Raw genomic sequence first — 26,415 nt, forward strand, 5'->3', positions numbered from 1 at the left:
AGTGTGACATCCCTCCACAGTGTGACATCCCTCCACAGTGGCAGTAGTTACCTTACTGTGATAGGACTTACACCTCTTCCTTTAGGAGTTTCATCACCCCTTCATGGTGGCAGTAGTTATCTTATTTTGACAGGACTTATCAAAAACATTGGCTTACATATGATCTCCTTTTAGTATTATTACCACTCTTTGATAAAAGCCAATGTGATCATTAATTTATACATCAGATTATCAGCTAACAAAGGTTTAGTGACCTTGCTGAGATAACCTAGCCAGTAAGCAGTAAATTCAGTTTAAATCACACTACAAATTTTGAAATCTAAACATCATATGCTTTAAATCTACACAATAGATTTTCTCTTTGGCATATTCCTTAAGATGAAAATACTTTTAAATTTTTTCAGACATTTAGTTTAAACAACAAAATGAGTATCAAAAAGTAATGTGAAATAATCATTTGGTGTTCATCTTCCTTTTTGTAGTCTTTCCAACAATAACTGTTTTTTGGTTTAAATCATCTATGCTGGTCTAAATGTGAATTGTATAGAAGGGAGAGGAATGAAGTGAATCAAGCAATTACATGCAATGTTCTTTGTTCTTGAATTATTGATGGGACTTGCCTAGCCTGAGGGGAGAAAAGCTCTGAAATCTGTCTATGAATCCCATGTAGTCAGTCCTCTTACAGGTTCAGGCTGCATAACCAGAGCACAGACAGACCCGTGAAAAAATGCATTCACCCTGGGCCATCTTGGACTTATAGTGAGTGTACCCAAAAAGCTGTGTGGTACGAATGCCACAGTATTTCCAGTAATAAGTAACAGTGTGTTCACTTAGTGCTGTCTTATTTGCAGATGAAAACTCAAATTTCTGTATGGCTTGGTCACTTCAACGTTGCCTTGTATTTCTCCATAATAATTGAAAATTTAATTTCTGCTTCTCAGTGAGACTGTATTATCTTGTGCTGAACAAAATTGGTGCCTTTCCCCCTTAAATCACCAGGCTTGCTGTGGTGTAGCATCCCTCCACAGTGTGACACCCTCCATGGAGTGGCACGTTCCAACATTCTTAGCATTACTCATACTAATTGATATTTTAAATTTTGCCAGTAACTAATACATGGTAGTAATCACTTAAAATTTGCCTGCACATCATATTACAGAGTAGTCTCCTGTTACTGTGTTAGAGGCAAGAATTTGAGGAACTCTTCAGTGGTTCTCAACCTTGCTAATGCTGTGACCTTTTAATATAGTTCCTCATGTTGTGGTGACCTCCCAACCACAAATTATCTTTGTTGCTGTTTCATAGCTATAATTTTCCTATCGCTATGAATCGTAATGTAAACATCTGTGTTTTCAGATGGTCTTAGGAGACCCCTGTGAAAGGGTCAGTCAACCCCTAAAGGGGTCACAACTCACAGCTCGCGAGCCACTGCTGTAGACTCTGGGAAGAAAAAGGCACAAAAATACGAATGGATATCAGTGTCTTCCATTTCTTGCTATGACCAAATACCAGACAAAGCAACTTGAGGAAAGAAGGGTTGGTTTTGGCTCCAGTTTGAGGGGCGTGGTCCACCATGATGAAGGCGTGGCGGCTGGAGCAGCATATCACTGTCTGTAGACAGAATGCACAAAAGCATGCTGGGACTCAGCTCGACGTCGCCACCCTCCCTTTATTCAGTCAGTCTTTCCGTGTGGTTTCCCACACAGAAGCACAGTGTCTCACACATCCAGGTAGGTCTTCCCTTCCCTTCCCAATTAAACCTCTGGACATGCCCTCACAGGTGTATCTCCCAGGTAATTCTAAACCCAGTCAAGTTGATGATCGATGGCAGTTAACTATCAGTTTTCCTTATGATATATCAAGTTTCTTAAAATAAAATTTCTGAAATTACGAAATTTAACAAAAAGTTTACAAATAATATTTTTCCTTTTCACTTAAGAAAACCTAAGAGGCAAACACTGCATTCAAGAATCCTCCCCTGGACACATTTCTCTTTGTGGTGCCAGTTGCTGTAAGCCAGCTTCTCTCAGAGGCTCCTGACCCCACAGCTGCACACTGGCTAGGCCCCTGGTCAACTCCACAGGATAGTTTGTCGTATAAACAAGATTTCGTGAACCATCAGTTCAAGGTAAAATTGTATTTGAGATGCAGCCACATAAAAGGTTCTGTAGATTTTTTTTTCCATTTTAAAACCCAGCATCTCCAATTTTTCCTTTCCTTTCCCAGCAGCATTGTTTTGTCTGACACTTTGAATGTTGGCATTCACCAATTTCTCCTGAAATCTAGTCTCATAGACCATGAAGGGCAAAGACAATGGAGCCTTTCTTAGCCTTCATTGAAAAGCAGATGAAGGGCAGACCGGGTGTCAAAATTGTCTTGAAAGCCTTGCAGGGGGTAGAAAGTCTCTTCAGTCCTAGACCACAGCAATAGCACCTGTATAGAACAATGTTCTAAGTTATCTCTATCTGCACATGTGTCATTGTAGTTGCTACCCAGCCCACTAGTCATTTTTGCTACTCTTCGTGCTTTGAAGTTCTAGATTATTATGGGAAATGTCGTCTCTCTCCCAGCATATGGTTTTGTTAGTGACTCCCTGCCTCTGCCTGAGAGGGACAAGGATCAGTGGCACTGCTCCTGTCCTGAGATTACTGGGGAAGCTGGGCTTTAGGTTTGTAGAGGGAGGTAGTGCGGACAGCCATGCCCGTACCACAATGCTCCACTTCCAGATGTTTAGAGACCACCTGTTCACAGCTTGCAGCTAACCTAACCGGTGACTCACTCAGTCTTCAGCAAGGAGGGTCTCCTTCCATACTCAGAGACTACAGTCATCTTGTGTGTATTTCCTCAACGTCTGGTAACAGTAACAACAGAATACTTCTTCAGTTAGCACTCCAGAGGAGCTTGAATTTCGATGACATCTTAGCACCAAAGATATGACTAGGCTTTCCAGAGCCCAGCGCACAACACTGGTGGATCTGCTGGGTAAAGTGGGTGCCTAGTTCCACTGAGGGAAGACTGAAGATGAAATAATCAAAGAAAGATGACCTTGTGAGATAACCAACCAATAGGATTATAGCCACACTCATATCCAGTCATAGAAAAAAAGAAGCCCTTATTTCCCAGAGATGATTCAGCTGTCCTCCCACACTGTGCCTGTGCAGAAAGCCTGGGCTGCAAACTGCGACTCCCACTCCTATTGAACTCTTTACCAAATTGACCTTCAGAGAGAACAGATGTCTCCTTGTAGCCCTTATGTCCCTGGACCATTCCAAAATACATTGTTTATTACAACAGAAGGGTGTGATCATGAGAGAAAACTGTTTACAGGACACACAGCTTTCTGGTGTGGGGCCCTGTGAAAGAGCAAGGGGCTGACATGGTGGGGCAGGGAAGTCAGACCAAGATGGCAGGATCCTTTGCTTAACATCTTTCCTAGACTCTTTTAGGTGTGTCCTGCACCGAACTGAGACATACCCCTGGTGTCCCCCAGGAAACTTCTCTCACTTGCCTTTCTTGTTTTGGAACAGGAGACCACAGGACTCACATCTGACTTTCCCAGAGTCAACACTGTGTAATTCCCTGAGGATGAGTTTCTCTCTCTTCTCAACTACTGTGGATCCCCAATGTGATAAAGTAACCCTCCTAGAGGATTGAAGAGATAAATAGTCATCCTTACTATAACTAACAGCAAGCTTTCTGTAATCTCCTCACCCAGGATCGCTTTGTACTTTTAGGAGCTGCCTGCTCCCCATCTGCGGTGGAGATGGCGAGCTTTTTACGAACCTTGTATCTTCTTGTTTCAGTAGGGTCTTCATGGTTGTGCCTATGTCTCAACAGCCAAAGCAAGGCAGGCCCTGAAGGTAATTACCTAGATGACTAGAGCACACATCTCCCCTTTGCACTCACTGTAGAGCTTTGACCTCCAATCAAACAAGGGGAGCTGGGCATTCAGGGTTGACAGTCATGTGTCTTTTCGGTAAAATACAAAACATTATTTTTCATATTTGTAAAAACATTTTTCCACATTTGTAAAAATGTTAAAGTTTCACTGTGGGTAAGTGGAAGACAGTAGCATGGCTACATTTTTGTCTTCCTAGTAAGACCTCCACACTCACATGCTTTTCTTTATATATCTTACAATTGCAATTCTCAGCTGGAAGAATAAGCCTGGGGCTTGCTTCTATATGCTATATCGTTGTAGTCTTTGCTATTAAATATTTAAATAATGTATGTGTAAAATAAGAATTACCATTTATTTTGGGATGTCTCTTCTCTACTCTTTTATGCAGATTGCCTTCTGTAGTTTAACACATGTGTGCTCTTGTGTCACTTGGCACATTTCTTTTCCAGCAGTAGTTCTGATGTAGCCACTGTGTGCCCCCCCAGGTCACATGTGCCATGGCCAGACTGTAATGTTGCTTACAAGGTTAGGGAAGGAACACACTCTAGTTTTAGGTCCTGCGTTTGCCAATGCACATAGAAGAACTGACTCATTTTCTATAATTTTTTTAAAAACAGTATGATCTAAAATGAGCAGTAAACTTGAAAGAGCGTTTTTTTTTTTTCTTACACAGAAGTACATAATTCCTTTTAGAGAAACTCTTTCCAAATTATTCTGTTTATGAGATGGCTGATGTATCTCAGAACTACTTTATGATTATGCATATTTCTAGAGAGAACAGTTATATGCATCTTTTCATCCTTCACATACTCCCCTGTTTTCTCACCATATGTGTGTGTACATGTATGAATGTGTGTATGACCATGCACATGCATGTGTGTGTATTGTGTGCATGCATGTGTGTGCATATGCATGGTTCTGTATGTCTTTTCATGTGTATATATACACGTGTGTACATGTGCACAAGCTTGTGTGTGTATGCATGCATATGTGTGCATATGCATAGTTGTATAAATGGCTGCCCATGTGTTTATATTACACATGTGTATGCATATGGGTTCATATGTACATATATGTGTGTGCATGCATATGTACTAATGGGTATGTAAGTCCTTTGTATGTATGCATGGGTACATGCATGTGTGTATGTGTGTGCATATGCATGGCTGTGTGCCTGACTATCTATATCCATGTGCATGTGAGTATGTGTACATGTGTGCATGTATACACATATATATATGCATGTGTATATAGCTGTGTGTAAGTGCATGTGTGTGTGTTTTTAAACAATGTGCATATTGAGCTAGAGAGATAAGAATGAATATGAAAACCTTAGTTAGGACTTTTTCTATTTTAGGGAATTCTTTTAAAGAAAACCTTTGCAAGGATATGATCTTAGAAGCAGGATTTTGCATGGGACATTTGTAATGCAAGTGGCTTGTTGTCTCTTTGGGAGAAGCTTGGATCCCCTTGCGGGGTACTATGCACTATGCAGAGTGTGCCTTGTTCTTGCTTCTCTGCCATCATTTACCCCAGAGAGGATGATAGAAGGGTCCACTCTGACAAGTGTCAGGGGTGTGTTCCCATCTGAATTCCTTGTACACTGATCTATCCAAACACAGACACAGAATGGTGACCCCGGTGGTCTTTGGGTGAGAGTTACTGAAATTGGAAGCAAGGCTGCTTCCTTTTCCAGAGACTAGGCAGTGTCCAAACAACGTGTATGGGGTGGAGATTCAAGAGTTGGCACTCCTGTAGGCCTACAGCACTCCATGATTCAGTCAATGAGGCTCTTTCTGGGTCAGCTCTCTCTCTCTGGTTTGAACATGGCACTACGAAGATTGTCATGAACTTCCAGCACAATGGGCAGTGGCAGTAAACATTATTTTTTTCTTTTTAATTTATTTCTTTTTTATATTAATTTATTCATATTACATCTCAGTTGTTAGCCCATCCCTTGTATCCTCCCATTCCTCCCTCCCTCCCGCTTCCCCCCTATTCCCCTCCCCTATGTCTGTGACTGAGGAAGACCTCCTCCCCCTGTATATGCTCATAGGGTATCGAGTCTCTTCTTGGTGACTTATTATCCTTCCTCTGAGTGCCACCAGGCCTCCCCATCCAAGGGACATGGTCAAATATGGGGCACCAGAGTTTGCAAGGATGTGGAGAGAGAGGAACACTCCTTCATTGCTGGTGGGAATGCAAACTAGTACAACCACTTTGGAAATCTATCTGGCACTTTCTCAAAAAAATGGGAATAGAGCTTCCTCAAGACCCAGCTATTCCACTCCTTGGAATATACCCAGAAGATGCACTCCCACACAACAGGGACATATGGTCAACCATGTTCATAGCTGCCTTATTCATAATAGCCAGAACATGAAAACAGCCTACGTGTCCCTCAGTAGAAGAATGGATAAAGAGGCAGTAAACATTATTAAGACGGTGTTGCACCTTAGATCGGGATGGAATTAATTTTACAGAAGTCTACACAGAGCCAGCCCCCTGATTCTCCCTCGTCCTGTGTCCTATGTGGGCACCCACACTGTGTCCTAGAGTTGGCTTGACCCTCAGGCTTTCCTGGCTTCTGTGTAAAGCTTACTAAAGTCTCTTCATTTCTGTGTCTCCTCCCATCTCTGCTCCACTTTCCCATTTTCTGTGCTTCATATTAAACATTTTGTACAGACTGCGCTCACTCCACTCATTTGCTGCTCTTATCCTGTGTCCCTCTCAGCATCCATGCCTCCTGTTTGTACAAGCCTGAACTTATCACATCTGTATAGGGTGAGAGGAGCAACCATCCTCTGTGCTGGTATAGTGCAAAATGGCCTAGTCTCTGAGTTCTTGCTGCCTGGACATTTTAGTTAAGCACATTAATGGTGCACTTTCTGTGCATCATGTGATCCTTCAGAATCTCTGGTGCTTTCTCTGATTGCTAAGCAGTGAGCCACTCTATGTGGCTTATTGTTAAATTGTTCTACCTGCCTTTCTTTAAATGAGTGACTTTCATAACAAAATATATTTTGATTTCATTACAAGATATGCTTTTGATACAAATTAAGACATATTATAAGCGAATAACCTGAAAACAGAACATTTTAATATTTATCTTAAAGACCCATGCTTGCGGTACTTGGAAAAGTTTCTACAGTGGGATTTGGCACGTTGACTTTAGGAACCAATCTTTTCTTCAGGGAGACATCGACATACCATCCCAGAGTTAAACTTGAGCTCTGTCTTCATTAATCTTTTATGTGATGCATTTCTTGAGGTTAGCTTTCTGGTGGGTGTCCCAGAAGAGTCTTTATCAAGACTCAAGAAAGGCCATTAGGAAAAAGATAAAGCTTAGAAAGATGGTCAAGGAAAAAAAAAGGCAGATGGCTGTCAAAGGATAAAAAAGGAAGTTCCCCTCAGGGTTGGAAAGGTCATGTATAAAGACCCATCAGGACCAGAGAAAATGGAATAAGGAAAACAGAGATATAATGACACATTATCAAGATGGTTGAAGGGCAGCCTTGAGCCCAGCGCACCAAGGAGGGAGGGTGATAAGAGGGTGGTGTGGAAGGGAGATAAGAGCCAGACAGACACACGTGAGGAGGGGCTCTCACAAAAGCTTCCTGTGCCCTAAGAATGGTGACTTTCTTTTGAAACCATAAGGAGATTTTAGAGAACTTTCTAGAATCAAAAAAATGAATAGATGACACTGTCCATCAGTCTCGTCACATTGCAGTGGAACAACCAGAAGTGTGCAATTTGGAGAAACGCTAGCCAGCCATATTGGGCTGGGAAAGGGTACATCAGGACTGTGGCCACTTACCCAGGACCTCCTGCTGATTAAAGTTCCACATATAGGGACCATCAACATGGCTCAGCAGGTTAAGGTGCTTGCTGCCAAGAAGAGTTTCAGCTGACAACCTGAATTCAATTTCCAGGACCCACAGGTAGAAGAAAGGAACCAACTGCTTATCTTATGACCTCACATGCCCCCACCCCCACCACACATACACACACACGGGAAAACACACACAAGATACAGTTGGTGTCACAACCCCATAGGTTTATCTTTCTCCCTAAATAAGGGGGTTCTGTAATGTGGAACAATTGAAGCCAGGGGGTGTATTTTAAGTGGAACCACCAAGGCTATCTTTATGCTTTCAACAATAGCTGAAACACAGCATGCTGGCTGGCATTGGCTGCTTCTGTACCCATCTGTTTGGCCTGGTGTAAGTGACTTGTTCCAGTAGGTTGTAGTTTCTTCTTATTAATAAGGAATTGCTTTGTTAAGGATTTTATACAAAATAGATTTGCTGACTACTCACAGAAACTAAAAAAACAAATGACAGAAAATGGTATTTTTATACTTCAAAAGAGTAATGCCTTAAAAAGGTATCTCTGGGTAGTATCAGTTGACAAGAGTCAAGTAAATTAACAGAAAGCACAGAGTAGTGTTCCTTATCGACAAGTTTTCAGACATTTCTTACTCCAAGTTCTTAATCTCCAGATGTTGCCCAGATCCTGCAGGACCAGTTTGCCTGGTGATTTAGCATGTGTTTTGCTTAACAGAACAGGGTTATAAAAAATGTGCTTCTCTGCCCCCTCTAAGCCCCACAGTGAGCCAATGGCATTTATATTAAAAGTGTACCTTGTGCCAAAATTCCTCTCTGGAGTATCCTCCAACCATTTACAAATTTCTCAACATGAGTTCATTACACACATGCCCAGAAGCAGTGGTTCCAGATGTGTGTTGGAGTTGAGAGCTTTGCACACAAGTTAATACGTTTTTTTTCTTGTGAAGTCTGCAAGTTGTTCATAACCTGCAGGTATTCTGCAGCTACCATGTGCCTGGCATGGGTGTCAGGATCAGGGCAGTGAACAAGGCATGGTCATGTCTCAGGAGTGGGACAAAGACACAACCCTCAGATCGGTGGCCAAAGAGTAAAGTCCAGGTATAATGATTTTCAACTTAAAGCACATGGCTTCTGTCACAACTACTCCATTCTGTTGTTTTAGCTGTAATAGGTAATCAGTTAGCATGGCTGTGTTCTAATAATACCTTATATATATCACAGTGGGCTAGATCTGTCCTTTGGCCATAGTCTTCTATGTTAGGACATAGATCACTGCAATGTCATCTTAAATACTAGGAATAAAGAGGATGCAGGAACAGAAGAACCAACCATAGCCACTCTGACTGGGCAATCTGGAGGTCTGTGGGCTGCTCTAATTGGATGATTTGGATGTAGTTTGTATTTTTTGTCATTCTGATTGGGTAGTTTTGAGATCTGTAGGTGCTCTGATTGGGTGGTTTAGAGGTCTATGAGCTGCTCTAATTGGGTAATTTGGAGGTCTTTGCATCACTCTGACGGGTGGTTTGGAGGACTGTGGATCATTGATTGGGTGGTTGGTGGTCTCCTATTTGGCTTCTTGAAGAGAGAACTTTTGTCAGCATTGCCCATTTATTATCCCTTTAAAATGTAAAATTATAAAAGTTAGAGACTACAGAATTAGGAGAAGGCAGGAACCAGTAGCCCTCTATTCAGCCTCAGTCATCACTAACCAGGCTTACCTCATTTACATGGTGTTTACTGAATGAGAGGTTCTCACTTAGCACTGAGAACATAAAACCTTTACCACAGTCTCTCCCTCTCTCTCTCTCTCTCTCTGCTCTGACATCATGGTGGACCTGTGAACAGGGTTTAGTCTGGTTTTCATCCTGGCTGCCTCATTTGTTGTGCTCCTATAGTTGATCCATCATGACTTCTGTGTCATCATTTTGTGTCATCATTTTGTCAATCACAAAAGTTCAAAGGAAGAACTGGTAGGATTCTGAGTAGAGCTGAGAGTGATGGCGGCCTGTTACAGTGTGCCAGTCCAGGCTAGCTTGGGCAGGTACAACACATTAACTAATGAAAAGCAAGGATGTACTCCTGAAGCACATACACGTCCCTGATGATATTGGTGGGTGAGTTCTGTCATGGGTACGGTTGTCAAGTGCTGATCCACAAAGCTCAGGTTCACATTTGACAACAATGCACAGTGTTGTGCCATGTGCTTAAAGTGTGCCGGCAAAAGAGATCTCCCGTGTGTAAGGAGCTGAGTAGATCCATGCCTTCAGAATGCTCAGAGCCATCTGGAAGAAACTCAAGATGAACATAGAAGAAATAAGACAGAAAGTAAAGGTGCCTGGTTGATCTGAATTAGATTCATTGATTCTCTTGACAAATTTTCATGAGTACTTATAATAGACTTGGCACAGTTTAGACACTAATGGATTTCGATGAGTAAGACCAAAGTGGAGAAGATTCACCTGGAAACCCTTCAAAAAAAAGGCTTCAGAATCCATCAGCATCTTGGGATTTGATGCAGAAGAGAGCTTTTAGAGGGCAGTGAAGTGTGTATGTCCCAGAAGCCAGACAAACTCAAAGCAACAACAAAGGCTGGGAGAGCACAGCACAAGTTTGAATGGTGGTGCTGAGACTACAGGGTGAATTCAAAGAAGGGGTGCCATGTCAGTTTTCTGTTGATGACACAATGTCACAGAGGAGGTGGCTTGTAGTGAAAACAATCTTTGTTTTCTTTCACTCATGATTCTGCAGGCCCAAGGTGGAGGAGTCACTCCTGGTAGTACATTGTCACTTGGAACCAGGAAGTTTACATGTGTGTCATTTTGTCTCTGCCCTCTTAGAAGGCCATTAGCATTGATTCTCAGGTCTCCACCTAATGACCTTAACCTGACTATGCTGGGAAAGGCTGTCCTCTAAGCACCACCACCCCATACAGTAGGGACAGAACAGATCACAGCAAGGAAAAAGTAGATTAGAGATAATTGTGGAGGACCTTGATGTCAAACCAAAGAAATGACTTTCTGACTTGTGGGTTTTACATCACAGTTGGAAAGAGTGATTGAGTTTACATAAAATAACTAGATGGAAATGTGAAGAAATTATAGTTCAGGGGCTGGCAAGATGTCCTAGCAGATAAAGGTGCTTGTCACCAAGACTGATGACCTAAGTTCAGTTACCAAAACTTACATGGTAGAGGAGGGAACTTTCCAAATATCCTGCTCCAAGTGTATGTCACTGGATGTGTGTGTGTGTATACCCCACACACACAAATAAATACATATACATTTTGTAAAGCTGGGTTTCTGAGATCATGCGCTTCCTCGATTTGTTTGCTGCATAACCCTGGTCAAGCTCTTCAATCTCTCTGTGGCTCATCTCTATTGAGAACTGTGACACTCTTTTTCAGAGGTCTTATCACCCACTCACCAACAGTAATTTATAAATTAATCTTTTGGATCTTATGACTTGAGCTGTGAAAAGACAGGGCCCCAGTCTTTGAAGGAATGCACCCAAGGGAGAAAACAATGAAGGTAATCTAAAGCTCTGATCAGGTAGAAAGGAATATTTGGTGCAATTAGCAATGGGTTCTAGAATGACTAGTAAATCCTAAGCAGTGGATCTGCCCTGAAGGGATGTGATCTGCTGGGTACCTATGTGCTGAGGAGGGGCTTGCTCTGACAACAGGAGAAAAGAATCAGCTCAGATGTAACAAGACAGACGAAGACTGGAATTGGCTTATGTGAGGGCTGCAACTAAAATATTTGTGGCTTGTATCTGAGCATTTCTGAACAATGCAACCAGCTGAGGCTTGCATACCCACTCTGCTAATACTTAGTTCAGGCTGTCCTTAGAAATTGCAGCTTTAGGAGCGACACTGCCCTCTAGTGGCCTCCTGTACTCATTTACACACATTCATGGGCAGTTCTCAGCTCCTTCCCCGGACCAAGGAAGGCATTCAAATTGTAGCTGCCTGTTTGTTCTGTTAAATGCATCCATATTTCTTATTGTAGGAAAAAATGAGAAGAAATTTTTGGAGGGAGGCCTCTGTTGAAGAGGATAAATATATTTGTTTTTGTAGTTGAGTGGGGTTGGAAGCAGGGACAAGGCCTGCTCTGTTTGGCAAGATGACTTGCATGTTTCAGCCCAGCCTGTTCATTATATAAACTAGGGTAGACAATGGTCCCATTAAAGCTTATCTGTTTTTCACTTTAGTATTTTTCCTTTGGCAGTATGAAAAAGCACCCTAGATTCAGAGAATAATTTTATTCTGTAGTGTGGGAATAAATTCTTTCTCCTCACCCACAAAAACATTCTGAAATATGAGTCCCAGAATGCTTTCGGTCCCACATCCTGATGCGCATTCTCCCTTGTGCCCACCTCACTGTTGGAGAAGGTGACAGGGAAGGCAGAGAAGAGTGAAGATTAGACCTACAGACACACACCTCCCAGCTGGCTGGACTGTGACCCCATCCAGCATACTGTACTGCTTCCAGGTGAAGGGTCGTGGGGAAGTCAGCTGCAGTTTCTGCAGTGGGTCTCCTCTGCCTGCCCACGTCCTGACACCCCAGTGTCATCAGCATTGTTTATTTTGCTGCTGCTTCTGTCATTTCAATTTGTCACTCCTCCAACAAGCCTGTTTGTCTTGGGTGGGCTTCCTGAGAGCAGGCTGTGATTCAAGGTTACTTGTAGCAGACACTTTACCCTTTTCATTGAAGACATTTGTGATGCTGCAGTTAATCTTTGCAGTGGTCTGGATCTTTTTTTTTTGCCATGCAAATTTGAGACTTTGAGTTTATTAACTTTAGATAACAATAATTTAAAAGGTACAGTGGGGTCTCATATTACAGAAATATGTAAAATATACAATAAAAAAACTGATCAAGGTCAAACAGCTGATATACAATAGCAGTTAACAAGGAGCCTAGAGATCAATGAATTACTCCCGGCAACACACTTGCTTTTGTTTTGGTTAATACAGTCCCATTTATGTACCCCCCAACTGGCCTTATACTCACTAGGTGAATTCTGGTTTCATTGCTTTCCCTAGACACAAAAACTGATAAATGCACATAAGAGCAGATTAGTTTGAACTAGCTGTTAGCAGTATCTATTGATTTGTATTTCAATCTGAAAGGAGTCTGACTGGAACACACATTATCAACTCCTAAGTACTAGTTTCCAGGTGTTTGCAAATTCACCATATAATGTCAGATGTTGAGTATGGTGGTCTGGATCTTCAGTGTTGCGGACCTTAAGGTCCAATATTCACCTTAAGGCTCAATTTTCATTGCATTGAAGTGCAGCTCATCAATGCATTTCATTCACTGATGAACTTTCTGCCTAGTGCAGTGTCCCTTCACTGCATCCCCAGCTTGTGTGACATGACGACTCATGATGATATATTAAATGAGTTGTGCTAAAATAAGCAGATAAGTGCTCGATGCAATATAGAACTTCTGAAAGTTCTGCAACTATGAAGATAAAGATGTGACAGCCATGCCAATGACTACGGTCAGGGTTGCAGCTGGAATAAAGTGGTAGTGACTTAGCGACGATAGCATGTTTCTTTCTTTTCTTTTCTTTTTTTAAACATCATGAAGTCTCTGTTTGTGACACTGTCCCCCAGAGAATCCAAGGACTTAGCTTTTTCCCCTCAGCACTCTGCAGAGGTGGTAGGTCTGAGTGTGGCCTAGAGTGGTTCTCTGTCTAGGAGGAAAGATGGCAGATGAGGAGCACATGTCAACCCTGAAGGAAGGTTCTGGAAGTGTTACTTCACTTTTCTGATTACATCTAATTCACTGTAACTAAAACTTGTGTCCGTATCTAGCTACATAGGAGGTTTTGGGGTTTTTTGTTTGTTTGTTTGTTTTTTTAGGTAGAAAGTAGGTTTTTATTCTGCATCAGGAGGAAGAAAAAAGATGCCAGGAGCTGGCTGGTCACTATGAGGAGTCCAGAGAGCACAACCACAGTGACTAGGTACCTGCAGTGACCATGTGGCAGGTCATCAAGCCATATCGGAGTCCTGCAGTTAGGCCTTGATTCTGTGGTTGGTGATAGAAATTAAAAGGATGAGGATTGCTAATAGTCAAACCATTTTCTTTTAACCATTATTCTTGAAGATTTTCATTATTTTTAATTTTATATATATACCTGTGTATGTGTTTACACATGTGAGTGCAGTGCCCTCAGAAGCTAGAAGGGGGCTGTCAGATTCCTCTGGGGTTAGAGTAATAGGCAGTTGTGAGCCACTGAACATGGGTACTGGGAAGGAAACCGGGGTCCTCTGGAAGAGCAGTACATGTTCTTAACCCATGAATCAGCTCTCTAGCTCCTTGAGTGTCATTCATTCATTCATTCATTTACTCACGTATTTATGCTTTGTTTTGCTATTCTGGGGAATCCATATAGGAGAGATACCGGTGAAGGATGGTTTTAATAAGAAGTAATATGTATTTATAGTAAAATGTCTTCTCTCACAAGCAATTTAATTGTGACTTGGACTCAAGACTAAATTCTGTCAGCTTTCTGTGTCCATAGATTTTAAGTAGTATATTAATGAAATAGTAAACATAACTGAAAAATAATGAAAGAATTCTCATAAAAATTTATGATTTCTGCAGGGTGTGGTAGCACATGCCTTTAATCCCAGCACTCAGGAGGCAGAGGCAGAGTTGAAGGCCAGCCTGATCTACAAAGCGAGTGTAGGATAGCCAAGGCTACACAGAGAAACCCTGTCTCGAAACCCCCCCCCCAAAATTTATGATTTCTAAATGTTTAATGATTTTTAAAGCAATGTGGACCTGTGGGACCTGTCAGAACCTAAGGGGAGAGTGTGGCTGAGTGGAGGGAGAAAATGGCACATCTCCTATGCACCTTTCTTCGGAAGCAGGCAGTTTAGGAGGGAATGTCTCTATGCTATTTACATGGATAGTCAGTTCCTTGGCAATAGTAAAGGGTGTGTTGCTTAATAACTGCAGCAAAAACAGAAGGCCAGAGTGACAGAACATGCTGTCCTTTGATAAATAAGGGACACACACACACACACACACACACACACACACACACACGACACCTGGCACTAAAACACCCTGTGGTCTACACTAGGGTGTCACTAAGCAACGAAGTGCAGCTTGCTTTGAATTTTGAGCTAGTCACAGAGGCATAGGGTCTCCTTGAAGGCTCTTCAGAACTAGGCCTTGTAGAGAGCTGGATTAAATGGCATGCGAGGGCATGATGGCCGCTTTCACAGAATGGTGTCTGGCACTGATCCCTGTGCAGCTATTGTAGCAGGTCACGTTGGTGCAGCTGCCACTTGGCCCGATCTAGGATTTCTCATTTCAACTTTAATTAAAATCTCCAGCAAGAGCTGTCTATCATTTCTCTTTTGTAATTTTTTTCTGTCAGAGGGATTAAAAAAAAAAAAAAAAAAGCTCAGTGCTCAGCCCTTCTCCTGTGGCTGTGTTGCCTTTGTTTCTGAGGGAGGGCTCCGGTGGTCTATTCAACAACTTGTAGGTTTGCATTGGGAACCCCAATGGAAAGAAGATGGTAATTGGTGATCTGGACTCGGAGCTGAAGACAAGGGAGTGGTAAGCATCAAGGTTTATTTCTAACTCAGTGTACTATATTATCAACTCGAAAACGAAATATCATCAGGATTCTTTTTAATAATGGCCTCCTCTTTAACTTGCATAATTCTTGGTCTTGCGCTTAGGGAAATAGGTTACAAAGTACTGTGTTCTTATATTTCACCAGTGACAAGGATGCTTAGGCTCAAAAATATCAGGTCAGATCAAAACAACAATTGATTCTCAACACAGATCCATTGATATTCTGCATGCTATGAACATTGTGCACATTTTTTGATGGATTAAAATAAGAACTATATTATTTCTTCAGAAGTGGATTTTGCTGAGAAATTCTTTCAACATGATAATATAGAATGACATGAGTTTTATACTAAAACATAATATGGATCTGGAACTGTTTGTCACTCTGAGTGAACTATAAAACTGCTGTGAGAGGGATTCATGGTCTCTAGGACATATTGCTGTGAAGATCAGAGGAGACACTAGCCTGTAATGTCACCCAGAAGGCTCTTATGAAGGACAGTTAGTGTTACCACCACCACTGTCATAATGCATTCATAATTATTACTATATGCTTATCACCATCACCGTCATTGTGACTATGACCCTTATCATCACCATCATAATAATTACTGTCACCATCATCGATATCTTTTTTTTAAAAGATTTTATTTATGTAATATATATATATATATATATATATTGTTCTATATATATATATATATTGTTCAATATATATATATATATATATATATATATATATATATATATATATATATATATATATTGTTCGAATGCCAGAAGAGGGCCATCATGTGGTTTCTGGGAATTGAACTCAGGACCTTTGGAAGAACAACAGAACAGGCAGTGCTCTTAACCTCTGAGCCATCTCTCCAGCCCCATTGCTATCTTCTTAATGTCTTCAAACCCAATGTTGAAAGAGTAGAAGGATCCCTTAGTTCCTAACCAACTGATAACCACTGTTATTGCTCAATAAAGTTAAGACCCAACTGGTCTGTGGTTGTAGTCTCTATTAAAAGGCCAGCATGTGAATAGTACCCTATAAGGACTCCTTACTGTCCATTTCAAGGGGGAAGCTTTGAACTGATGTTTCTAGAGTACTTTCAAACCCAGATAGTTTACATTCTTCACCTCCAATCAGTCTCCTCAGCTCAGCCATACACGGTGGTGTGTGGCAGACTACTGAAATAGATATAGAAGTAGCATCCTTCCAGGTCATTTGGCACAAGCAGCCAAGCATGTCACAGCAATTGTTCATTCAGCATCATCTAAAGCATCCACTGTGGGCTTCAACCTTTTCCAACCTACTTCATTTGTGGTTCTTTAATGCTTACACCTCCTTTCCAACCCGCCTACCCTAGAGAGGAGAGAAAAGAGGTTAATGGGATCAGGAGAAGTAGACCTTTTTAGACTCAGTTCCTGGGAGCGATTCCCCTGGCATAAGTCAACAGGATTTTAGCAGACCAGCAACTCAACCAAAGTTGCTGCTGTAACCTGGAGCCCCAAATCCTTCACTGGAGCAGTTCTCTTTAGGAGCATCTCGAAGTGGAGTGATGAACAGCCAAATAATACCAAGATAAAAAGGCCCCCGCCTCCTGTTTTGGGATATATATATATATTACTAAGATGTGTTTCAGTTGGCAAAAACCAAGCCCCCACTGGAAGTGGTTCGTCTTCTAGTGGATAAACATCACCTGTTCTCTCACAAGTCTGTTCCCCACCCCACACTTGGGATCAAAACAAAACCGTGTTTACATCCACTGCAAGCCACTATGCCCTTCTTCACAGGCAGAGGCTCCTCAGCATGCTAGTAACACCAACTGTGTATGCTCAGGTTTCTGGATCTCTCCTTCAGTCCCAATCTCAGAATAACATTCTATGTTCAAATGACCTCACAAGTGGTTTAGGACTTCTGTGTGTCTGCTGTCTTCTACTCCCACATAAGGCCCTTAACCATCATATCTGATCTCCTGAACTCACTGTGGCCTCTGACTATTAGAACTGGGGTTTAGTTTAGATTAATTTGCTGACCACTCCTTCAAGGATGACTAAGAGGTTGTAGTAAGGCTGACATAACAAATTCCATGTCATATTGTGAAAACACCATCATGGATGGAGGACAAATAGAGAAGTAAGAATAGAAAAACTCCATTATACTCTAAGCCAGCAATTCTCAAACTGTGGGTCGTGACCCCTCTGGGGTCTAATGAAAGCCGTCCTACACATCAGAGGTTTATATTACAGATCAGAGTGGTAGCACAAGTACAGTTATGAAGTAGCAAGGAAAATAGTTTTATGAGGAACTACATTAAACGGTTCCAGCCTTAGGAAAGTTGAGAACCATTGCTCTGAACACTATATCTGCACTGAGCCAATGCTAAAAACGCCTTGCTTGATGTGAGCTGGGGATGTTTTCCCACCCAAGTAAGCCTGGGTTAGTGACTGCATCATTACCAAGGGTAAAGAAAACCAAGCAGAAAAACAAAACCAAACCAACAAAACCCTCCCCAAAGTGCATCCTCTAGTCCTCCTAGGAAATGAAGGTCAAGGGCAGTCTTTGGTGCTTTGCCACCCACTCTCTTTAGTCACCCTGGGGGAGGGAAAGCCTGTTCTCTTTGACTCACTCTGATACATGACCCCATTAGAAACTGCTTTGCCTCTCTCCTGACATGTCTTACTCCACCAGAGCAGAGCTAACCAGGCAGTATCAGAGGCCATGGAGCCACTAGATGTTTGTCCTCCAGGAGTGAGATGGGCCAGCACACAGTGATGGAGCTGTTGATTTCAGGACTTCACTGGTATCTTGGGAATCAGGGATGCCTAGGCACCTCCACAGCTATGACTTGGCAGATTGTGTGAATTACAAGGTTCTTTGGTCCACAGGCCTCCGCCCTGGCTTTGTGACCACTTCTGCAGAGCTTGGGTGCTCGGCTCAGATTTCTGCTGCCTAAAGTAATGGGCAAAGGGTCCTGCTCACCTGAAGGTGCTTAGAATGCCTTTCAGTTCCTCTCTTCAGAGAATAAGAGACTATAGGAAAGCGACCAGTGAAGAACTTGTTCATTTACTGATACTGGGGAGATATCACACTGCCAGAAAGATGTCCCGTTAGCACGTATGGGGGAGTTACTTTTATGGTAATACTGAGACTGTATTATGTGCTGACCTGTAACTAAGTCTAAACAAGTCAGACTTCCTAAGTCTTTCAGAAGCAGTTAGTTTTCCATGGACAGATTTAGTTAAAGCAGACCAATCCACAGCCCCACAAACTTATGGCCCGTCTTCCTAAAGACATGTGCTGCTCCCAGGAGCTTAACACACCCATCATTTCATCATATACCCATCACAACAGTCATGTTGCCTGCCTGATGGGTGCTTCTGAAAGCAGACCAGCATCCATATCAGTTGAGTTTAAAATTATACAAAGGAACTTCAAGCTGATGCCATAAAGGTTATTTTTAAGCATGAGCTTTAGAAAACCCCAGTGGGCAGTCTAAGAAGTCCTTGAAGTGGGTTTTCAGGGTTAGGCAGTCAGATTAGTCTTGTGTTCCACTGCTTAATCATTGCCCTAAGCCCACTTGTCTGCTGGCATCCACTTCTTCAAGGTATAAGAAATAAGCACCTGTCTGTTGTGAAGAAGGGTTGGATTAATGTACTTGGATTAATGTAGGTAAATTCAGCATTAATAATAGCCCACATGTATGCAGGACACTGTGCACTTAAGGGCTGAAGACCCAGGTCTTTATGCTTGATGAGCAAGTTCTGTGGGATGGATCCTCACCCCCAGCTACTTGGGACATTGAACTATAGCCATGAATCCCAGTGCTGTAGTTAATCACAGCATGTGATCTTGATCAAATTGCTTCACCTCTTTGACCCTTGGCTACTACACCCGTAAGTGAAACATCAAATACCTTCCCTTAGTGTGGACAAAAGTATTAGGTACGATAAAGTGCTCTGTACAAAGCAACATGAAGTTAACTATTGAAGCCACACAATGACATATTATTGTGAAGTTATACACAAATGCACATATATAGTACTACATATAGTAACTAACAATTTGTGTTTATTTATAGATACATACGTTTGCTTTCACATGAAGAACTATTCAGGAGTGAAAAGTAGATTCAGTATGAAAGCACAGCAGCTTAAGAGTTGAGTGCAGTAAATACAAACAAGGCGATGCACTGGTGAGAGGTGCTGAGTGGTACAAGTTGACTTTTTTGCACAGATAGAATTTCAACAAAGCAGCACTGATTTATTTTTGCCCATAGACAAACCCATGTACTTAATGTGCTGCTGCCCCCTACTGCTAAGACTTAGTAATTTCAGTTCTGCTGTGACTACTGTCATAGTCAGAAAACTTATGAGTAAGGTCCCTCTCCCTCCCTTCCTTCTTCCCTCCCTCCCTCCCTCTCTCTCTTTTCCTTTCTTAATTATATTTTGTTATGATTGAGAGTCTCATACACGAATACAATGTATTTTGATCCTATATAACCCTCCCTCTTTTTCTCTTCAATTTTTGCAGTGCCACCCTCTTACTTCTAAAATAAAACCTGCCCCTTATTAGGCCTGTGCATATGGCAAGTAACTAGAACGTGTGAGGCCCTGGATTTTACTACAGATGCAAAACACAAAACACCACAAAACTGAAGCGGGTAAACTAGTTCACAGCTCCGGCCTCACCACGCGAGGCTTGCTTCTCTGAACCCTGAGCACACTAGTGCCCACCTCAGAATACTTTACCCTGCTGTGCTTTTAAAAGAGACATTACATAGCCTGGATATGTGTGTGGGAGTGTATTGGTTCTCCTTTCCTTTCAAAACACGCAATAGTGGTTTTATTGGCTTCTTGCTCGGTATGAGACCGTTCTGTAAGGAGTTCGAGTAATCCTGTAAGATGAAGTAGCACGCATCTCCTTACAGTTGTGTTTCAGTAAGGCCAGCCTGCTCCGCTTCAAAAGGATCATGCCATTACACCTCTGTTCCCACTGCTGTTTTTGAAATGTTATTTTGTGAATCTTGCATGCTAATTATCTAAAGGAGTACAAGTGACCCTCAAATGGAAACCAAGAAGCAGGAGAAACAAGAAACTATAGTTGAGTTGGGAGACGATTAAGATATGGATTGTGCGTTTGCTTTCAGGAAAGCTTCCCATGCAAGTTGAATCTTCCATATGAAGCACTCATATGCTGCTAAACTGGGACCTAAAATTCTGTTATTGACATAGAGGAGTTCCCTGGTTGTACAAGTGTGTCTTTTGCCTCACTCCTGATGGGAGAGTCAAAAATGTTTACAGACATTGCTAGATGCTGGGCTGGGATATAGCTCAGTTGCTAAAGTGTTTGCTTAGCACTAAACAAGCCTTGGTTCCATTCACAGCACTATATAAACTGGGCATGGTCGTACACACCTAAAAATCACATTACTTGGGTGGTAGAGGCAAGAGAATCAGGAGTTCAAAGTCATCTTTGACTACATTGCAAATCTGAGGAGTTTCTGGGCTGAGAGGAAGAGGAAGAGGGAGAGAGGGAGGAAGGGAGAGAGACATTCATTTCTAACTGGCCCCTGGGCTGGGAATCAGAATACGAAAGCTCTCTGCCACAATTATATATAAACAGTAACTTTATATTTTAATTAGTTTAGGGTTTGTAATAATTGGCGACACATCTTGTATGATCCAGTGACTTGATGAAAAGTTCCATCCTTCTACATAATTAGTTACATACTCCTATATGTCATAGTCAGACTCAAATGACAGTAGGTGATGAAACGAAGGGCCTATCTGGGTTCTCTTCTGCTGCCCTTGGTACATTCGCTTCCTCATATTCCTTCCTTGAAGCCAGTGTGTGGCTGCTGCAGGGTGGAGCTAGAGTCACCACATTTGAGTTTCAGGATGGAAAAAAGGAGTTGGCTGGGACTTCCTTCGAGACATCTCCCCCCATGGCTTCTGGGTGAGAAGAGCCACATGGCCACCTAAATGCAAAGAAAACTGAGAAACTGAATCTTTTCCCTTCCCTGCCTCTAAGGTGGAAACCAGAATGAGAGGATATCAAGATGGGGTGTGATTCTGTAACCCTAAACTGCATGTCAAAGCTGGAGTCTCTACCTCACAGCCCCCTGGACTTGCCACCCACGGCTTCACTCATGCATGTCCACCTGCTGACCGTCTACTCACATGCATAACAATGATTAGAATCAATGTTTTTAAAAGATGTGTTCGCCATCTTCTCTGTGATAGGCTCAGGGGTTAGCATATTATTTGTTAGGCAACAACTGCTCAGTTGTTGAGGAGTGAATAGAGAGTGAGGAGCCTAACGTTGGGCATTGGATAGGTAGACCTATATGGCTTCCTAGAAATAAGTGCTTCTTCTACAGTCTCCATCTTCCTTTAGGAGATAGAGAAAATAAATAAATATGGGATAAATAGGTTTCAAATCATCCTCTATGCCCTTAGAAGTATTCTATTTTGAAAAAAAATATAATGTCAGTGAACAGTAACAAGACACATACAGTTTGATGCTAAGTTAAACTGTCACACAGCGGGGAGAAAAAAGTTGTGGTCAGACATTCTTTCCTGAACTCTAGAAAGTGTGCGGAAAGGTTTCCAGTGAAGGGCAGTTCTACCTCTTAGCACAACAGATGAGAAGAAAATGGCTGAGGCTTGGGTTGAAGGAAAGTACTGACTCTCAGTGATTTTCTTGCTGTGCTCTCAGCTCCCAGGAATGTAGTGGTACACAAGCCATCTGTCCATCCACTGACCCCTGGCTGGCTATAATAGAGGCAACTTAAAATTAGGAGCCTTTGGCTACAAATCCTGACCTTGACCCCTACCTGCAGGGCCCTCTTGTGCAAAAGTTTTTCAGAGCAAGATTGACACAAGTATACAGGAGATTATTAAAATTATGTTACAGTAAAAAATAAATGTAAAATATGATCCATGAAGAGAACTATTTTCCTATAGGCTATCAAAGAAAATTGGAAATAAAACAGCTATATAAATGGACTTCAAAAGGGAAATAAAAATAACATCAGAAGCAGAGGTAACAACAAAACCATAACATTGAAGAAACAGGCAGAAATACTACCAGAGATCAGACAGATCCCACGTGAAAAGGGATAAAAGGTGGATCAGATAAAATTAACCTCCTTTCCAGAGGCCTCATGGGGCAAAAAAGAGACTCAGGTGAAAGGGGGATGGCGTTGACATTTGAGAATGAATAGATGAAGACACTGAGAGACTGCACAGTGGGGATTTCTATGAAACCGTGAGAGATGGAGAGAGATGGAGAAAGGCAGGCAACACCTACATGGACACCAGGAAAGTGAAAGAAGCACTGTAGGTACTTGTGTCACATGATAAAACTCTTCTTGTAGAAGTCCATTGGAGGTGCATCTCAGCCACCAGATCTCATGACCGAGGTCCTGTGGACCAATAGCTACAATGTTGATCACAACAGAAGCAGTAAGCAAGGACACAAGAGCCATGCCCATTGCGGAAGTCTGTATACTAACAGTAGCATGTCCAAAAGAAGAAAAGAGGGGCTCTTATATTTGGAAAACATCAACATGACTTTGGCATAACTATAAAATATTTGCTCTGATATTGTTGAACCATCTTTACACTGAGGTTTCTCCCACAGAGAAAGGTGTGTGGTTCTTGCAACAACAGTGTGAACAGTTCTGTCAGCAAGCCGTGGATGGGTCTGTTTAAGAGGCTGTTATGTGAACAGACACATTACTGAAGGCCGGATGAATTGGAAGGAAAACATAGTAGGCTAATGTGCTCAGTCACAGGAAAGCAAGAGCGTTCCTTCTGTGTCGTTGTCACAGTGAGCAGGACACGGGAAAGCCCGTGCATTCACTGACAGAGGGAGGTGGAACCCTGCAGGACAGTTCCAGAGCTTGGTGACTTAGCAAACAGGAGCATAGTTTTTGTTGCACGAAGCAGGTGGTTGGGGAGAAAAAGGAAGTGAATGAGGAAACCATGTCGTAAGATTTGTGGCACGGAGGCTGGGGAAATGGCTCTGCTATTGAAAGCTAGTACTGCTTCTGCAGAGGGCTCAAGTTTGGTTGCAAGCACCAACATTGCTTCTAACTATACTTCCAAGGAATCTAACACCCTTCCTCTGGCATCTCAGGGCACCTGCAGTCACATGTCCATGAACACACCTGACACTCACATATATACACGAGTACATATGGAAATAAATATACTTTTAAAATAATTTTAAGATGTATATTTATTTTTTATTGTTTTGTGTATATGGGTGTCTTCCCTGCATATATGCCTGTGTACCACATGCATACAGTGCCGGCAGAGGCCAGAAGTGGTCTTTAGATCACCTGGGACTATAGTTACAGGCAGTTGGTAATAGCTATAAAGGTGCTGTGAGTCAAACCTGTGTCTTCTGTAAGAGTAGGCAGTGCCCAACATGACTTTGATATTAAATTATATATCCTGTAGAAGACATGAACTAAAAACAGGAAATAGTTGTAGTTCTGAAATGAAAAGGGGGGAGGAATGGGGCAGGTGTGTGCCTACTGTGGAGGAGCAGAGTACATAGAAAGCATTTCTGTAAGTTCACATGTGTGCATCACATGAATCTGCATGTTCCCATACATGTGAAAGACTGGAATTCATGGGTAAAAGTGTAGATAAGAGAATACAGAAATGAAAAATTGTGGAGTTACAAAATAGAACACCTGTCTAAAAATGTACTCTTCTAAATAAGGATAATTACTAGAATTCCTAAAGGTGAAAATAAATTCAAGAGCAAAAACCAGTCAGTGTTGCAGTTCTGAGATATGTGTCTGAAAAGCGAATACGGACGGGACTTCTGGGGGATGTTTCCAAAAACCTTGGTTATGTGCAGCCTTGTAAACAGGGCCTGTCCTTCCTCCCTGTGAGAAACTGAGAATCCGGTGGGACAGAAGTCACATTTATATGCTAACATGTGACCAGCCTCAGCAGAGCAGATAGGGAAGGAGACGAAATTCTCTGTACTTCAGATGCAAGAAGCGTGAACAGTGCAGCCGGAGAGCACTCCAGGCTCCGCCTACACATGTGGAGGATGCGTGGTGCGTTAAGAATACTCAGTAGACTTTGTATTCCAAGTAGATAACAAGACAATGCGTTTAGCTCTGTAGAAGATGAAAACAAAGGATTTTTGTTCCACAGCTGTCATCTACGGTTGGACACCCAGTCCAGACATTTCAGGCATTTTGACCACTTGCCCAGTTGTGGATTTCTGTCATGGTCTCCACCTGCTACAAAAAGAAGTTTCTTTGATGAGGGGTGAGAGACACAGTTCTCTCTCGATAAGAGGACAAGTGTTTAGAATGCAGCTGGGAATTATGCTAGCTTAGGAGAGTGGCTTCAGTAGGTTCTCCTCGGCAGCCATGGGTAGTTGACTAGGTTTGCAGTGGCAGGCAAGGCTTCCCTCCTAACTACAATTACCCCTAAGATATGAGCACCATCATCCTTAGGTATATCCTGTCATTTTGGTCATTTTTATGGATCAGAGGCTTTATAGCTGGGTAGGAAATGTAATAAATAAATAAATAAATAAATAAATAAATAAATAAAAGTGCTTTTAAAAGGTCATACATATAAAGGAATTATATACCTATGTATTGCTTAATAAAAATGGTTTATGAATATCTTCTAAGCTCATGAACTATCTAGTGACTAAGGCTTTGGGAGAATTTGCCAAAGCGTATATTCTAGGCTGAAAATGGAGTTTAGACAAAAACAAAACTTTGACACTGAGAAAGCTTGTTTGCTGCCTAATAGGATTAAAGAAACCATGGTGATAAATAAGGAGAAATATGAATCCTGGTCTTGGAATAAAGGTGGGTAAAAGAGAGATCACACATGTGTAATGTCAGATGTATCTTAAAGAAACTGGGAGGGTAAAACATGAGACACTTCACACCATGGACTTACCTGAGGGTGCTGACATGGTCTCTGTGCTGATGGGAAAATTCAAATGATGAGTAATATTAAAAGGCAATCTTAAAATAAGCAGTCTCAGAAAATATTTTTGTAACTGCAAATCCCACCAACCTTTTAATAAATAGATTTGCAGTTACGTGGCTAGGCTGCTCTGTTATCCAAAATTCCTCAAGTTCATTAAGGGGGAGTCTAGTCTCATCATGACTTACTAGTGGTTTCAGGAGAAGTTGCATCTTTACTATAATTTCCCAGTTGAGAGAATACTGAGGGACACTGAGGTGATCCAGGCAGGGTTGGCCTGAGAGGGGGACAGCTGTGGAGCTGGAGTCTTGCCTCCAACAGTCCATGGGAAAAACTTAACAACATACTAAGCAGTAAAGGCCCCACATCATGCTGCCTGGGTGAGCAATGAGCATGTGACTGCATTTCTCTTTGTATTTCCAGTCATCTTCCATCCTGTGTCCTGTCCTCCTCTGGGCTGTAGTAACTCTGCTTCAGTTCCTGCAGATGCAGTGTTTCTCTCTCCTGCTGTGCTGGACCACGTTTACTCTGTGGACCTTACAGCTCTTACACAGAGAACATTGTCTCTTCATCCACACCTTCCTCTTCATCTGATGGAGGTAACAGGCATTCTAAAACCCAAGCTTTCTGTAGTTTCCAGGAAATATTTGTCTACCTGCTTTGGAAAAACCACCCATGTGGTTTTTCATCCTTTTCCAATTAAATTATTTTTACTGTTCTGAGGATGGAAGCCAGGGCCTTATACATGCTGGATGAGCACTCTACCATGGCCTACATTGCAATTTTATCCTCCCAAATTCTTTTTCCCCTTTGTGGCTTTTTTTTATGAGTAAATTAATTTATTAATTGTCTTGTGCTTAGATGGATCATTGAATGAAGGATGCTTTTAAGCATTTTGTTCAGAAATAGCCAGTTTTCCATTTTAGTGACTCCCTTTGCTGAAATCACTAACAAGTTCACAGTGTTTTCAGACTATCTGGACTGCAGACTGCTGTTAACATTCAGGAGCCGGCAGGAGACACCGACCGGGGCCATTTCTGTGGTGCTGCAGCCTCCTCACACAGCACTGAACTTTGGCTCTTCC

At 42.0% G+C, this 26,415-nt stretch overlaps 1 protein-coding gene across 3 annotated transcripts in view; it reads left to right on the top strand.

Moving 5' to 3' along the window:
- Gas2 (growth arrest specific 2) overlaps positions 1–26,415 on the top strand; it is a 130,807-nt gene that overhangs the window by 96,524 nt on the left and 7,868 nt on the right. For 2 of the 3 annotated variants that reach the window (XM_051148620.1, XM_051148622.1), the window contains one exon: positions 3,807–3,860. The exons of the other annotated variant lie outside the window; for it this stretch is intronic. In XM_051148620.1, coding sequence (XP_051004577.1) covers positions 3,807–3,860 — 54 coding nt within the window. The remainder of the gene's footprint in view (positions 1–3,806; positions 3,861–26,415) is intronic. 3 annotated transcript variants of the gene reach the window in all.

Source organism: Acomys russatus, chromosome 7, assembly GCF_903995435.1.
Source record: "Acomys russatus chromosome 7, mAcoRus1.1, whole genome shotgun sequence".
NCBI lineage: Eukaryota > Metazoa > Chordata > Mammalia > Rodentia > Muridae > Acomys > Acomys russatus.